Raw genomic sequence first — 14,677 nt, 5'->3', positions numbered from 1 at the left:
TTGAATTTCCCTGATGGCTAATGATTTTGAACATTTTTTCATGTGTCTCTTAGCCATTTGTATGTCTTCATTGGAAAAGTGTTCATATCTTCTGCCCATTTTTTGATTTATTTGTTTCTCGTGTATTGAGTTTGAGAAGTTCTTTGTAGATCTTGGATACCAGTCCTTTATCTGTAGTGTCATTTGCAAATATATTCTCCCATTCCGTGGGCTGCCTCTTAGTTTTCTTGACTGTTTCCTTGGCTGTGCAGAAGATTTAATCTTGATGAAGTCCCATAAGTTCATTTTATCTTTTGTTTCTCTTGCCTTTGGGGATGTGTCATGAAAAAGGTTGCTTTGGCCGCTGTCGTAGAGGTTGCTGCCTATGTTCTCCTCTAGGGTTTTGATGGATTCCTGTCTCACATCAAGGTCTTTCATCCATTTGGAGTTTATTTTTGTGTATGGTATGAGAGAGTCATCAAGTTTCATTCTTTTGCATGTAGCTGTCCAATTTTCCCAGCACCATTTATTGAAGAGACTGTCTTTTTCCCACCAGATGTTTTTTCCTGCTTTATCAAATATTAGTTGCCCAAAGAGCCAAGGGTCCATTTCTGGGTTCTCTCTTCTGTTCCATTGGTCTATGTGTCTGAAAAAACTGCTTTCTACCACCTTACAGAAGGAGGTGTTAAGAGTTGTGGTAAATTGTTCCTCATGCTGAGGAGTCTAGTTCCTTAATTTAAATTCCAGATTCTGAGAGAGCTGGTTGGCTGGCTCTATGGCAAGGCTGCTTTTATGTACATAGAAAGAATTGGGATTCCCATGATTTGGGAGCAGCTATTATCAGGGAATCATCATTGTTGTCTTGGTAGGACTTTTCCATTGGGACAAATCTTCCTTTTTGGTTATAAAGTAATGTTAGTTTGGCCCCATTGTTGATTTATTTCTTATAGGTTTCAGAGTTAGTCCTACAGTTTGTTGTGAGGTCTATTTGTATCAGTGGTGTTTTCACCTGGATTCTATATACTATCTACAGGATGGTCCTAATTTGAGTCATCTGTATCCCTCTGGCTAAAGCTCATATGGGTATATTCCACTATCCCACCCTCGAATAATTGTAATTTGCTTGTATAGTGGCCCTTAATAAGTGATATGCTACCTAGACACATGTTCTACTTAAATAACTTGGAAGAAACCACTGAGGTAAGGGTATAGAGTAACTAAGTTATTTTCAATTTATATGACATTTTTATTTATTTTATTTTACCTCATTGTATCTTTTTTTAAATAATAATTTTTTTTTATTATATTATGTTAGTCACCATACAGTACATCCCTGGTTTCTGATGTAAAGTTCAACGATTCATTAGTCGCGTATAACACCCAGTGCACCATGCAATACGTGCCCTCCTTACTACCCATCACCAGCCTATCCCATTCCCCCACCCCCCTCCCCTCTGAAGCCCTCAGTTTGTTTCTCAGAAGGGGGAATGAAGCATGAGAGACTATGGACTCTGAGATACCTCATTGTATCTTATTTGATTTTATATTAAAGTAGGCTCTACACCCAGCATGGAGCCCAGTGTGGGGCTTGAACTCACAACCCTGAGATCAAGACCCGAGCTGAGATCAATAGTCAGATCTTCACCGACTAAGCCATCCAGGTGCCCCATGACATTTTTAGTAATATAAAATTGTGTATGCATTAATAAGTAATTATTTTCCTTTAAAAAAATAACCTACTGAAAAACTATTTGAACATTCTAGAAAACCAGCCTATACTCTTCAAAAATGTTAGTGTTGTAAAAGACGAAAGCAGAGAAACTATCTAGATTATAGGGCACTAAAGATATGTGAGAATTAATTGCAGAACTTGATCCTAAACTGGGTGTTCCATTAGGGGAGAATATTTTATAAAGGACATCATTAAGACAGCTGGAAATGGAATATTGTTGATTGATACAATGCTTTCTTATGTAATCTTTGTGACATTTCCTACATTTGGTAATTGTACTGTGATGAGATAAGAGAATTGCCTCGTTCTTAGTAAATATATGCTGAAGGATTATGGGACAAAGGAGTATGATGTATATTTCCTACTCTTAAATAGTTTAGAGAAAAATTATGTGTGTATATTTGTATGGAGAGTGAGAATGGACAAGTGAGTGTGGCAAAATGTTTTTGTTTTTTTTTAGGGTGAATCTGGGTGGAAGGTATATGGGAGATCTTATTTATTATTTATTTAGAGAGCGTGTGCACGCACGTGAGGGGGGGTGGCTAGAGGGAGAGGAGAGAGAGAATTCTAAGCAGGCTCCATATTCAGCTCAGTGCAGAGCCGCATGCGGGGTTCCATCTCACTGCCATGAGATCATGACCTGAGCCGAAGCCAGGAGATGGACGCTCAACCCCGACAGAGCCACCCAGGCGCCCCTATGGGAGATCTTTATACTACTCCTGTAACTTTTCTATAAGTTGAAATTACTTTCAAATAAGATTTTTTTAAAAACTGAAATTAATGGTGCATTTTGCTGATGGAATTCTATGAACCATAATGAAGGAGGAAGAAGCATTTTAAGTACTAACAGGGAATGACCTGAATATATTTAGGAAATCTGGATTGTGGTGGTGGTTACACAAGTATAGATCTTTGCCAAAAGTCATCAAACTGTACCCTCAAAATGGGAGTATTTTATTGTATACAAAGTATACCTCAAAGTTAATTTTTTTAAAAGATTTTATTTATTTATTCGACAGAGATAGAGACAGCCAGCGAGAGAGGGAACACAAGCAGGGGGAGTGAGAGAGGAAGAAGCAGGCTCATAGCGGAGGAGCTTGATGTGGGGCTCAATCCCATAACGCTGGGATCACGCCCTGAGCCGAAGGCAGACGCTTAACAACAGAGCCACTCAGGCGCCCCTCAAAGTTAATTTTTAAATACTATGTGGTTAGGGGGAAAATTGCAGACCGCTGTGCATAGTATGCTATTGTTTGTGTGAAGAAGAGGAAGAAAGAATATATGATTTGCTGGAACATAGGTAAGGATACATAATAAGGAAGGGTACATGAAAAATGTTTAACAGAGGAGACTTAAATGTATATCATGAAGTGAAAGAAGCCACTTTGAAAAAAGGTACATATTGTATGATTCCAACCATACTACCTTCTGGAAAAGGAAAACAGTGGAGACAGGGGAAAGATCAGTAGTTGCCCGGGGTTGTTTGGGAAGTGAGGGATGATAAATACATAGGATTTTTAGGGCAGTGAAAAGACTCTCTATGATCCTGTAATTGTGAATACCTGTCACTATAAATTTGTCCACATCCATAGAATGTACATCACCAAGAGTGAACCTTAACATAAACTATGGACTTTGGGTGATTATGAGGTGTCAATGTGGGTTCATCAGTTGTGCCAAATGTAGTACTCTGGTGGGGATGTTGATAAGGGGAAACTGGGGAGGGGAGGAGGGGGTGTAGGGGAAATCTCTGTACCTTCCCTCAGTTTTGCTGTGAATCTAAAACTGCTCCAAAAATTAGTCTTTTTTTTTTTTAAGTTTTTAAGTTTTTTTTTTTAAAGTTGTCTCCAGGGAGGAAAGTATGTGCTTCTACACACATGAATATATGCATGTATCAAAAGTGGAAATTAGGGACACCTGGGTGGCTCAAGTCGGTTAAGCATCTGTCTTTGGCTTGGGTCATGATCCCAGGGTCCTGGGATCGAGTCTTTCATCAGGCTTCTTGCTCAGTGAGGAGTCTGCTTCTCCCTCTGTCTGCTGCTCCCACTGCTTATGCGTTCTCTCTCTCTGTCAAATAAATAAATAAAATCTTTAAAAAACTTGGAAAGGAAAAGCTATTTGAACAAAAAGGAGTTTAGGAAAGTCATATTTTAGACAGTGAATTTACAAAAATGAAATTTTTATAATAACCATAACTGATTAGGAAAATAAATGAAGGAGAAAAGATTCTATTCACAAAAGCAACAACAACAAAAAAATCAAATACGTTTCCTTGAACCTAAGGAAAAAAACACGCAAGATCTTTAAGAAGAATGCAACAGACTCCCTGAGGGGCAAGAACATTACCCATTTGTTTTTTAGATTTTAAGAGGTGATTTAAAGTTCCAGGTGTATTTGAAACAATGTAAAGTTTTTCAAGGATTGTATGGAAAAATAAATGTTCCAGAACTCACTGGAAAATACATATATAAAACACACACAAACTTTTTATCAGTGTCAAGAATATCTCATCTGTAATATACATGAACATTAAGTAAACTCTGAGATTCATCACTCTTTGTGTGTTTTGGATTTTAGATCTGGATTTCTTTTTTTACTGAACTAGAAGTGCAAAGGAACAGTAGGAAAATTATGATAGCTTTAAGAGAGTAATACAATCTAGTTTATAAATCAAGAAATGGTAGACTGTCAGGGATCTATGGACCTTTAAGAGTATTTACTTTTTAAATGCTTTAGAACCTTTATTATAAATGTTAATGAACACAAGGTAATTAGAGAAATTTTGGAAAATCTACAAAAGATGGAAAAAAGGAACTCATAATTCCACTAGTTTTTAATAAAAGAATAGGAAGTAGAAAGTGAAAGACCTCCCATCGCCCCAAAGGTAACCATTGTAAACAACTTGATATCTCTTTCCAGACTTTTTTGCATTTGCTTCTAACGCACATGTATGTATTCATATGGTTTTTAAATGAAAATATTAATAATCTGCAGTTTGCATTTTTTTCTCCAAACATTGTAACATGGATCTCTTTCTAAGGTAATCTGTAACGTTATCTTCTCTTTAAGGAAAATTTTAAAACTGTGTGTTATTGCATAACTTTGCTAATTAGAGTCTTTTAGAATCACCATCATTTTATAAATTTTTGCAAAGATTTTTTTAAGTGACTGTAAATTACATATAATTACACAAATCTTTAGGTGAAGCGTGATGAATTTTCACATAATTACACACTGATGAAACCATCACACAAATAAATGTATAGAATATTTCTGTTACCTTACAAAGCTCCCTTTGTGCCCCCTCCCAGTTTTTCCATAGGCAACCACTGTCTCTGATTAGCTTTGCTTGTTCTAGAAGTTTGTACTCAGCATAAAGTCTGTGAGAGTTGTCCAACTGAACTTTGACATTTAGTTATTTCATTTCTAAATCTGTAGTCTGTATCTGTTTAAAAACATTTTGCTTATTAAACATAGTGCTTGTTAAAAGATTACAACTGAGTGTAAAGTTAAACATGAAATTAATTAGCCTGTGTCCAATTTCCCATCCAACGCTTTGATGATCATCTACTTCTATGTAAAAAAGTCATACTTTAAAAAAACTTACAAAAATGCATCTTAACAGACTCTGGCTGCTTTCTTTGTGAAGTTATATTAACGTTGCCTTTGTCAGTATGTACAGAGCTGCCTCATTCTTTAGCAGTTGCACAGTATTGTGTGGTCACATGTGGATATACTTTCAGATCATTGAAAGTTCTTCACTATTACAAATGCTGCTACAGTAATTATCTCTGCACTCACACCTTCATGCTTTTGTGCAAGTCTTTTTTTTATAATAATATTTTTATTATGTTAGTCACCATACAGTACATCCCTGTTTTTTTTTATGTAAAGTTCCATGATTCATTATTTGCGTATAACACCCAGTGCACCATGCGATACGTGCCCTCCTTACTACCCATCACCAGCCTATCCCATTCCCCCAGCCCCCTCCCCTCTGAAGCCCTCAGGTTGTTTCTCAGAGTCCATAGTCTCTCATGCTTCATTCCCCCTTCTTTTTTTTTTTTTTTTTTTAAAGATTTTATTTATTTATGTGACAGAGAGACAGCCAGCGAGAGAGGGAACACAGCAGGGGAGTGAGAGAGGAAGAAGCAGGCTCCCAGCGGAGGAGCCCGATGTGGGACTCGATCCCGGTACGCCGGGATCACACCCTGAGCCGAAGGCAGACGCCTTAACGACTGCGCTACCCAGGCGCCCCTTCATTCCCCCTTCTGATTACCCCCCCTTTCTTTATCCCTTTCTTCCCCTACCGATCTTCCTAGTTCTTATGTTCCATAGATGAGAGAAATCATATGATAATTGTCTTTCTCTGCTTGACTTATTTCACTTAGCATTATCTCCTCCAGTCCTGTCCATTTTGCAGCAAATGTTGAGAACTCATTCTTTTTGATAGCTGAGTAATATTCCATTGTATATATGGACCACAGCTTCTTAATCCAGTCAAGTCTTACACATAGAGTTGCAATTGTAGGGCCAAAGGTGTTTTGTACATTAAAAACTTTTTTTAGTAAACTGAATTTTTTGTCTTGAGGATTAATTCACACATGATAAACTGCACATATTTAAAGTGTTAATTTGATATGTTTTGAGGTTTTTTTAATATACTGTGAAACCATCATCTCAATCAAGATAATGTATCTATTACCCCTAAAAGTGTCCTCATTCACTTTTGAAATCCCTGCTTTCTGGCCCTCCCCACCTCCTCAATTCGGAGTATGGGAAATTTCTGTACCTCCTCAATTTTTCTGTGAACCTACAGCTGCTCAATTTGATGGATAAAACTAAATTGCACCCCCCCAAGAAGACTGTACCTATGTATGTTCTAATAGCATATGGGATCATTTTCTCATAGCCTCACTAGTGATAAGTCTTCAGATTTTAGAATATTTACAGATCTAAGAGTAAAAAAGAGAAATTCAAGAATTTCAAAGATTCATCTTTTGAGAACTGTGGATTTACATTCCAAGGTGGGAGGTTTCCAAGAAATCTTCATAGGGGAGGCAGTATTTGCTGCCCTGTGACTTGATCGCCTATGAAGCTATAATCCTGGAAGGGTTAGAGCTGGTTCCCTAGGAAGTGGGGCCATGCCTTGCACACAGTAGGTGCTTAATAAATGTTTACTACTTTAAATGTGCTTTAGTTAACTCTGCTCTTGCTTATATAGAGAGGTCAGGGACCCAGCCTGCAATCTGGGCTGCTGGACATCTCTCCTGCCTACAGGAACAAAGCAGCTGCCTGAGCATGTAGGGTGGAGGAGCTCCCCCCCGCCCCACCCAGGAATTCCATCTTGGTGGTGATGACACTTCTGGAAACTTCTTCCGGATGTTCCAGGTGGAGTTTGGAGAGGCTGAAGAGAGATCCCCCAGTAGAGACACTGGGGCTGAGGGGATTTCCCTCATAACCAGGAGGGCAAGATGTGGGAACATGTAGAAGCTGGAGTGACCTCAAATCTGAGGAGAAAGGTGAGAGGTAAATCTTTATCAGGCATGTATAGTACGTATCTGGTACATTTTTTAGAAGGAGGGAAGGACAAAGAGTCTGGGTTGGAGGGCCATCTGTAAAAGGAGAAGAGGAAAAGACATCCCAGGGGAGGGCATGTCAGGTAATGATGAACAAGGACCAATGTCACCAGCTGAATATAATGTGCTCCCTTCCACCATCTTGATAACTAAGATGCTGGTCTGCTTCAGTTGGTCAGGTTCATTTCTCACTCCTTTCCTCTTTCCCAGCACTGCCTTCTGAGGGCTCTGCCCTTCCTCCAGAAGAGGAGGAAATGCCCAAATTAAAGGTGAGTTGGAGTCTACCTTCACTCCCTGGTGAAATGTCACCCACACACCTCATTTTTAGGATCGGGGAAGGAGAGCAATATAACACAGAGAGTGTGCTGGCCCTGGGCCAGACATGTGTTACTCCACTTCCTCTATTTAATCCTCGAATAATTGTCTAAGCATTGCTTATAGGGTGTAAAATGGTATGCTTTGGAAAGCAGTTTCAGAGTTTCTTATAAAATTAAACACACAATTACTGTTGATCCAGAAATCCCACTGTAAGTTTTACCCAGAAGAAATGAGGTCCACATAAAAATCTGTATGTGACTATTCATAGAAGTTTTATTCATAATAACCCCAAACTAAACCCAAATGTCCATCAACTGCTACACGAATAAACAAAATGTGCTAATCCATATACTTAAGACCTACTCTTAGTAATAAGACGTAATAAAATGAACAAACTACTGATACGTGTAATGACATGAATGAATCTCAATCTTCTGGCTTATGCTGAGAAGGATAAGCCAGACACAAAAGGGTACATACTATATGATTCCATTTATATGAACTTCTAAGAACAGGTTAAAAATCTATAGAGACCGCAGATCACTGGTTGTTGAGAGCAAGGAGCAGGGGCAGGAACGAACCGGAAATAGCACAAGGGAAATTTCTAGGGTGATAGAAATGGTCTATATCATGGTTGATGTGTGAATTACCTAGGGCTATTCTTTTGTCAAAAGTCATCAACTGGTATGCTTAAGATTCATATAATTCACTTTATGTAAATTGTACCCAAATTATAAAAAATTTGTAAACAAACAACAAAAGAAAACTCCCCTCTCAAAAAAAAAAAAACGTACGGTGTTGGGCACATCCCTATTTTAGGGAAGAGGAAAAAGGCTCAGAGAAGGTCATTTTTTTTTGCCCCTGGCATCATCTGTTTGGCCTCTTGGACTTTGCACAAAAGCATCATCTAGGCTGGCTCTCATCATCCCCACCTTGTGAGTTACCAGCCCTTTGCAAACCCTCCTGTCCACATTTCTGATTGGACAGGCTTAACATTTATGAAAGAGACCAGACTACTGGGGTCTGACACCTGCCTGTCGTCTGATCCTTGTACCATCTCTGACTCCCCCTCATCACTGTTCTAAGCCTTGCCCTCTCTCTTCATGCTGCCAACCACTCGCTTCCCAGAAGTGAGCACTCTTTTCCCACAAAGTGGTAGCCACTCTTCTGACTTCTAGTGCTGTAAATTAGTTTTGCCTGAATTTGAACTTAATTTAATGGACTCATACAGTATGTACTCTTTTTTTTTTTTTTTTGGTCTGGCTCTTTTCAATACATGTGAGATTGACCTGTGTTGTTGCTTGTAGTTGCACTTTGTTCAGTTTCACTTTTGTATAGCAATAGTTCTAAACATTCTTGGGCTTAGGACCTTTTACAGTTTTATTTTTATTTTTTTAAGATTTATTTATGTGAGAGAGAGGGAGGGAAATACCAGAGCGAGAGTGAGAGCACAGGTGGGGGGAGGGGCAGAGGGAGAGAGAATCTCAAGCAGACTCCCTACTGAGTGTGGAGCTGGATGCGGGGCTTGATCCCAGGACCCTGAGATCAGTGACCCCAGCCAAAATCAAGAGTTGAATGCCGAACCAACTGAGCCACCCAGGTGCCCCCCCCCACCTTTGCACTTTTAAAAACAGCTTTGATTATGTGGGTTATCAATATTACCATGTTAGAAGGTGAAACTAACAAAATTAGAAAATATTTATTAATCCATTCAAAAAGAAATCCATTACATATTACTATCACATTTTATGAAAAACACTTCATTTTCAAAGACAAAAAAAATTTAAAGAGAAGACTGAAAACATTTTACATTTTTGCTCATCTCTTTAATGTCTGGCTTAATGGAAGACAACTAGAATCTCATATCTGCTTCCACATTTTCTCTGTTGCAAGAACAGACGTCATGTAGCCTCTGGAAATCTCCTTTGTATACTTGTAAGACAATGAGAGTGAATAAGCCCAATAATACATTGGAATTATTGGGAAAATAATTATTGACTTTACAGAGTCCCTTGACAGGGTCTTGGAATGTTAGGGGTCCGTGGACCACACTTTGAGAACTGCTACTGAATATTAGCCCTTCATGTGACTAAACCATCACTCATAAATTATTTCTTCTGTGGATCCGTGAGTGGAGATTTGGGGTCCACAATAAACATTGTTAATACATAATCATCAGAGAGTGTTTCCCTGGATTGCATTTCTCATTAATCAAAGAGTCCTTACCATTGATACACTTCTTGCTCCTTCCCACACAATTTTCCACTCAATCTTCTTGCCAGCTGCAATTCCCCACCTCCCTTCCCTCTATTCACATTTTAACCATCCCATGAAGCTGGTACCTGGCTCTCACTATGGCACTTCCCCTTATGGCCCCAGTCCATCCTGGTCTCCCTCTTCTCTGGATACTTCTCTGAGTGAATCTTAAGCTTATTCTCCTGATTCATACAATGTGATGTGTACAGCACCTCTGGAATTGTGCAGCTTTGGATATATGCTGGTTGAAGTTTGAGTCTTCCCATCAAAGAAATGTTAAGGGCTGGAGAGCTTTAAATGTGTCCCATATGTCTTTTCCATCTCCTACATAATATAAAGCAAGCAGGTGCATGGATGTTTGCCAAAATCAGGACCCGAAAAACTGCCAGGACTGCTTATAGATGTCAGGATTCACTGGTACTTGTCAACTGCATTCCTCTGTGGGAATGGGTATCTCTGTGGTGACTATGTCTGTTGTTTTCACAGCTGGTGACATTCAAGGATGTGGCTGTGGACTTTACCCAAGAGGAGTGGGAGCATCTAGACCCTTCTCAGAGGCACCTGTACAGAGAAGTGATGTTGGAGAACTATGGGAATCTCATCTTGGGTAAGAACAACATCTTCCTGAACCCATCTGTTCTCTCAGGGGTTCAACCAAATGGATCAAATCCCGAGGGGACTAGCATTTGGGCACCCACATATTCCAGATCCCTTATGGCAGAGGGTATCGGATTTGAGAGTGAGGAAAAATACCTGATTGATAGAAATGCCTGTTCCCGTCCAAATTAAAGAAGACTAAAGACACATCACACCTAAATGTAATGCTAAAACATGTCCAGGAAAAGAGTGCCAAAAGGGACATAATTGAGACAATTGGTGTCGTTCGCAAATTAACTAGATTAAGTAATGATAGTGTGTCAATGTTAAGTCCCTTGATTTTGATGACTGTGCTGTCATGATGGGAGAGAGTGTCGTAGTTCTTAAGAAACACCTACTGAAGAATCAAGTCATAGAGAGCCATGGGGCCTGTAACTTTCCCTCACATGGTGTAGAAAAGAATTGTGTGTGTGTAGAGAGAGAGAATAATAAAGTAAAAGGGCCAAATCTTAACAAACTGGTAAATATGGGTCAGGGATCTATGGGTGTTCTTGGTGTTACTCTTGCTACTTTTCTATAAAATAAAAGGTTATCCAAAAAACTACAACCCTGGGGGTGCCTGGGTGGCTCAGTCATTAAGCGTCTGCCTTCAGCTCAGGGCGTGATCCCAGAGTCCTGGGATCGAGCCCCGCATCAGGCTCCTCCGCTGGGAGCCTGCCTCTTCCTCTCCCACTCCCCCTGCTTGTGTTCCCTCTCTCACTGACTGTCTCTCTCTCCATCAAATAAATAAATAAAATCCTAAAAAAAAAAAAAAAAAACAAAACCTACAACCCTGTGTTCTATCACCAGGGTCACTGATTCAGGGGATTTAGGATGGAGTCTGCATTTTTGACAAGTCTCTTCAAACCATACTTGGGGCAGCGCTTCCCTAGCCTCATCATGGTCTGTTCAACCCATTGAGCATTTTTACTGTTTTATGTTGCAAATGGGTCTCTTCACTGAAGTTCCCAAGAATTCCTGGAACTTCTCTTGTTTAGGGAATATATATACATATTTGTATGTATATAAGTAAATACAAAATGTGATATTAATATATAATAGATTTATTCACTTTTCTCAGTCTTCAGAGAATCTTCATGGACACCAAGGCCTAGATTTGACTTGTGTGAGGGTCCTTAGTCACACTGCAGGGCCCTAATCCACATGTCTTTCCCCTCAAGCAGGGCATCTGCTGTGCAAACCAGAAATGATTTTCAATTTTGAACAAGAAGATGATGTATGGGTGGAGGAAGAAATGCCAGGAAACTCCTATTCAGGTGAGAACCAGTCAGCCAGCAGTAAATGGCATCAGTAACCTTCGAATCCATAGAGGAATGGGTAGCAATTTTAAAAATACATATTATTTGACTTTTTATGCTTTTAATTTAATTGAAAATATTTAAATATTTTTTGATTGGGGACAAATACCTTTTTTTTTAAAAAAGCATTAAGTGCTCAGGCTCCTTACATGCTTAGGAACCAGCCTTACCATCTTATTGGTTCCTCATGAAAATTTTTGATAGATGTTTACTCCGTATTTGGTGTGTGTGTGTGTGCGTGTGTGTGTGTGTGTGTGTGTGTGTTAAGCTCTATACCTAACACACAGCTCGAATTCACAACCCTGAGATCAAGAGTCGCATATTCTCCCAACTGAGCTAGCTAGGTGCCCCTGTTCACTTCATATTTGCAAAAGTTATATTTTTAACTTTTTGATAATTATGCTTTAACAACACTAACACATTTGTAGTTCACAGAGTTTAATCAAGTGTTTTAGTAACATTTCGTTTCCTCACTAAGGAAAGGGTCCTCCGTATGTCCCCTTTACCCCTGAAGCAAAAATGAAAAACCTAAGATCAAGAGGACAAAGACCAGCAGCCTGATACTTCTCTACTTTGAGAAGCTTCTTGGCCTTAACCAGCACTGCCTGAGAGTGTGTCCAGGTGCACCATGCAGCCTTGGACAAAACCCTGCTCACTTTCATCATCTAATTTTTTTTTTGCCCTGGGTGTCAGGGATGAGAATGATGAGATTCTCCCTTGGCAAGTATCTCCAAGAGAAAAACCCTACAGGTGTTCCCAGTGTGGCCAAGACTTCAGACAGCTCAGAAACCTTCTACTTCACCAGCAAACCCATACAGGAGAGAAGCCCTCTCCATACGATGGGTGTGGAAGACCCTTCAGGGTAAGGACAGCAGACCTTAACCTTCTCAGGATCCTTCCCAGAGAAAAACCCTACCAATGCATAGAGCGTTCCAGAGGCTTCAACTCAGGATCCACTCTGAGAAGGCACAGGAAGGACCACATGGGAAAGAAACTTCACACCTATAAGGAATGTGGGAAGGACTTCAGCCGTAGCTCCAACCTGTCCCCCCATCCGCGAGTCCACACGGGCGAGAAGCCCTACACATGTAGTGTGTGCAGGAAGGACTTCAGCTGGAGCTCCACCCTCTCCATCCACCAGCGCATCCACACAGGCGAGAAGCCCTTCAGGTGCCGCGACTGTGGCAAGGATTTCAGCCGCAGGGTGGCCCTGCAGATCCACCAGAACGTCCATACAGTAAGGAAGCCCCATGCTTGTGAGGTGTGTGGCCGGGGCTTCACTTCACGGTGTGCGCTGGTGTGACACCGGCAGGACCATGCAGGAGACAAGGCTTACGTGTGTGACACTTGTGGCAGAGGTTTCAGCCGGAGAGCCAACCTCTACCTGCACCAGCGTGTCCATGCTGAGGAGAGACCGTTCCGGTGTGAGGCCTGTGGGAAGCAATTCAGCCAGAGCAAGGACCTGGGCGTCCACCAGAGGGTCCACACGGGAGAGCAGCCCTACAGGCGTGGGGCTTGTGGAAGGAACTTCAGGCACCATTCAGTCCTCAAGAGACACCAGAGGGTGCACTCAGGGGAGAAGCCGTATCCCTGTGCCGTGTGTGGGAAGGGGTTTAGTCAGAGCTCACCTGCCGACGCACCAGAAGGTGCACTGTAGGGAGAGGCTTATGGGACTGGCGTGGCACAGCCAGGTGCCTTCCAGAGCCCGGGGGGAATGCCGGGTGTGGGTGCTAATATGCACGGCATGGATCAGGCTTAAGAGTACAGGACATTTATTCCTGTTTATATGGAAAAGACATCAGAAGGAGGCAGGTTGATAGATTTTCACAAAGTGAACACACCTGTGTCCAGCACTTGGCTGGAGAAACAGAACATTTCCAGCTCTTCCTAGAGACCTCTGCATGCTCCCTTCTGCTCACTAGCCTACAAAGGAAATCAGTTTCCTGTCTTCTAAAACCATATATTAGTTTTGCAAGTTCTAGAATATCATGTAAGTGGAATTACACAGCGTGTAGTCTTTTATGTAGGACTTCATTCACTCAGTGTTTGCAGGAATCACCCATGTTGTTGCATGTACTGGTAAGTTCATCTGTTTTATTACTAAATAGTATTCCATACAACACAGCTGCAGTTTGCCCATTTGCTTGCTAATGGACATTTACATTTGGGTTGTTTCCAGTTTGGGGCTGTTATAAATAAAGCTGCTGTGAACATCTGGGTATGCATATACTCTGTGTGGACATATACTCTAATTTCTTTTGGGTATATGTCTAGGAGTAGAATTGACGGGTATTCTAAAACTTTTTTTTTTATAATTTATTGAAGTTCTAAAACACATGATTAATTTCTACTGTATGTCAATATACAGAAAATGATTATACAATTTAACAATATTATCTTGTACATTGGATTTTTACATGTGCCTAGAAATTTTCAAACAAATATAGAAATAGAACAGTGTAACAAACTCATGTCCCCATCATCTAGCTATTCGTGATGAATTATCTTCTTTATTCCATCCTCTTTCCCCCCCCACACACACAATCCTGGAGTATTTTAAAGCAAATCCTAGATTATGATATTGTTTCATCTTTAAATACTTTGGTATATATCTTCAAAAATATTTATTTAAAAATTTTTTCAAAAATCACCCTTTGCTTTTAATTTTTTTACTGAGGTAAAATTCAGGTAACATAAAATTTATTATTTTAACCTTTCAAAGAGCACAACTGAGTAGCTTTTAGTGCATTTACAAAGTTGTCTAACCATCACCACTATCTAGTTCCAGGGCATTTTCATCAGGCCAAAAAGAAAGACCCTTACCATTAAGCAGTCACTACCCATTCTTCCCTCCCGCC

General features: G+C 40.2%; 1 protein-coding gene across 1 annotated transcript; it reads left to right on the top strand.

Moving 5' to 3' along the window:
* The first annotated feature begins 7,185 nt into the window (after positions 1-7,185).
* On the top strand, positions 7,186-13,476 carry LOC113243263 (zinc finger protein 568-like). The gene is made up of 6 exons (XM_057314636.1): positions 7,186-7,240; positions 7,501-7,559; positions 10,351-10,471; positions 11,685-11,811; positions 12,513-13,056; positions 13,132-13,476. Exons 1-6 carry the CDS (start codon positions 7,186-7,188, stop codon positions 13,474-13,476), a joined length of 1,251 nt encoding a protein of 416 aa, XP_057170619.1.
* Positions 13,477-14,677: the final 1,201 nt, after the last annotated feature.

The sequence above is a fragment of the Ursus arctos genome, unplaced genomic scaffold (assembly GCF_023065955.2).
Source record: "Ursus arctos isolate Adak ecotype North America unplaced genomic scaffold, UrsArc2.0 scaffold_19, whole genome shotgun sequence".
Taxonomy (NCBI): domain Eukaryota; kingdom Metazoa; phylum Chordata; class Mammalia; order Carnivora; family Ursidae; genus Ursus; species Ursus arctos.
Note: the sequence above shows the minus strand (reverse complement) of the source record. Positions and strands in the feature narration are given on the sequence as shown.

Excerpts from the sequence above, each read along its gene's own strand:
- LOC113243263 (XM_057314636.1), top strand. The coding sequence starts at position 7,186 with ATGTGGGAACATGTAGAAGCTGGAGTGACCTCAAATCTGAGGAGAAAG. Across the intron at positions 7,241-7,500 it reads TCTGAGGAGAAAGGTGAGAG|CACTGCCTTCTGAGGGCTCT; the intron begins GTAAATCTTTAT and ends CCTCTTTCCCAG. Across the intron at positions 11,812-12,512 it reads GCCAGCAGTAAATGGCATCA|GGATGAGAATGATGAGATTC; the intron begins GTAACCTTCGAA and ends CCTGGGTGTCAG.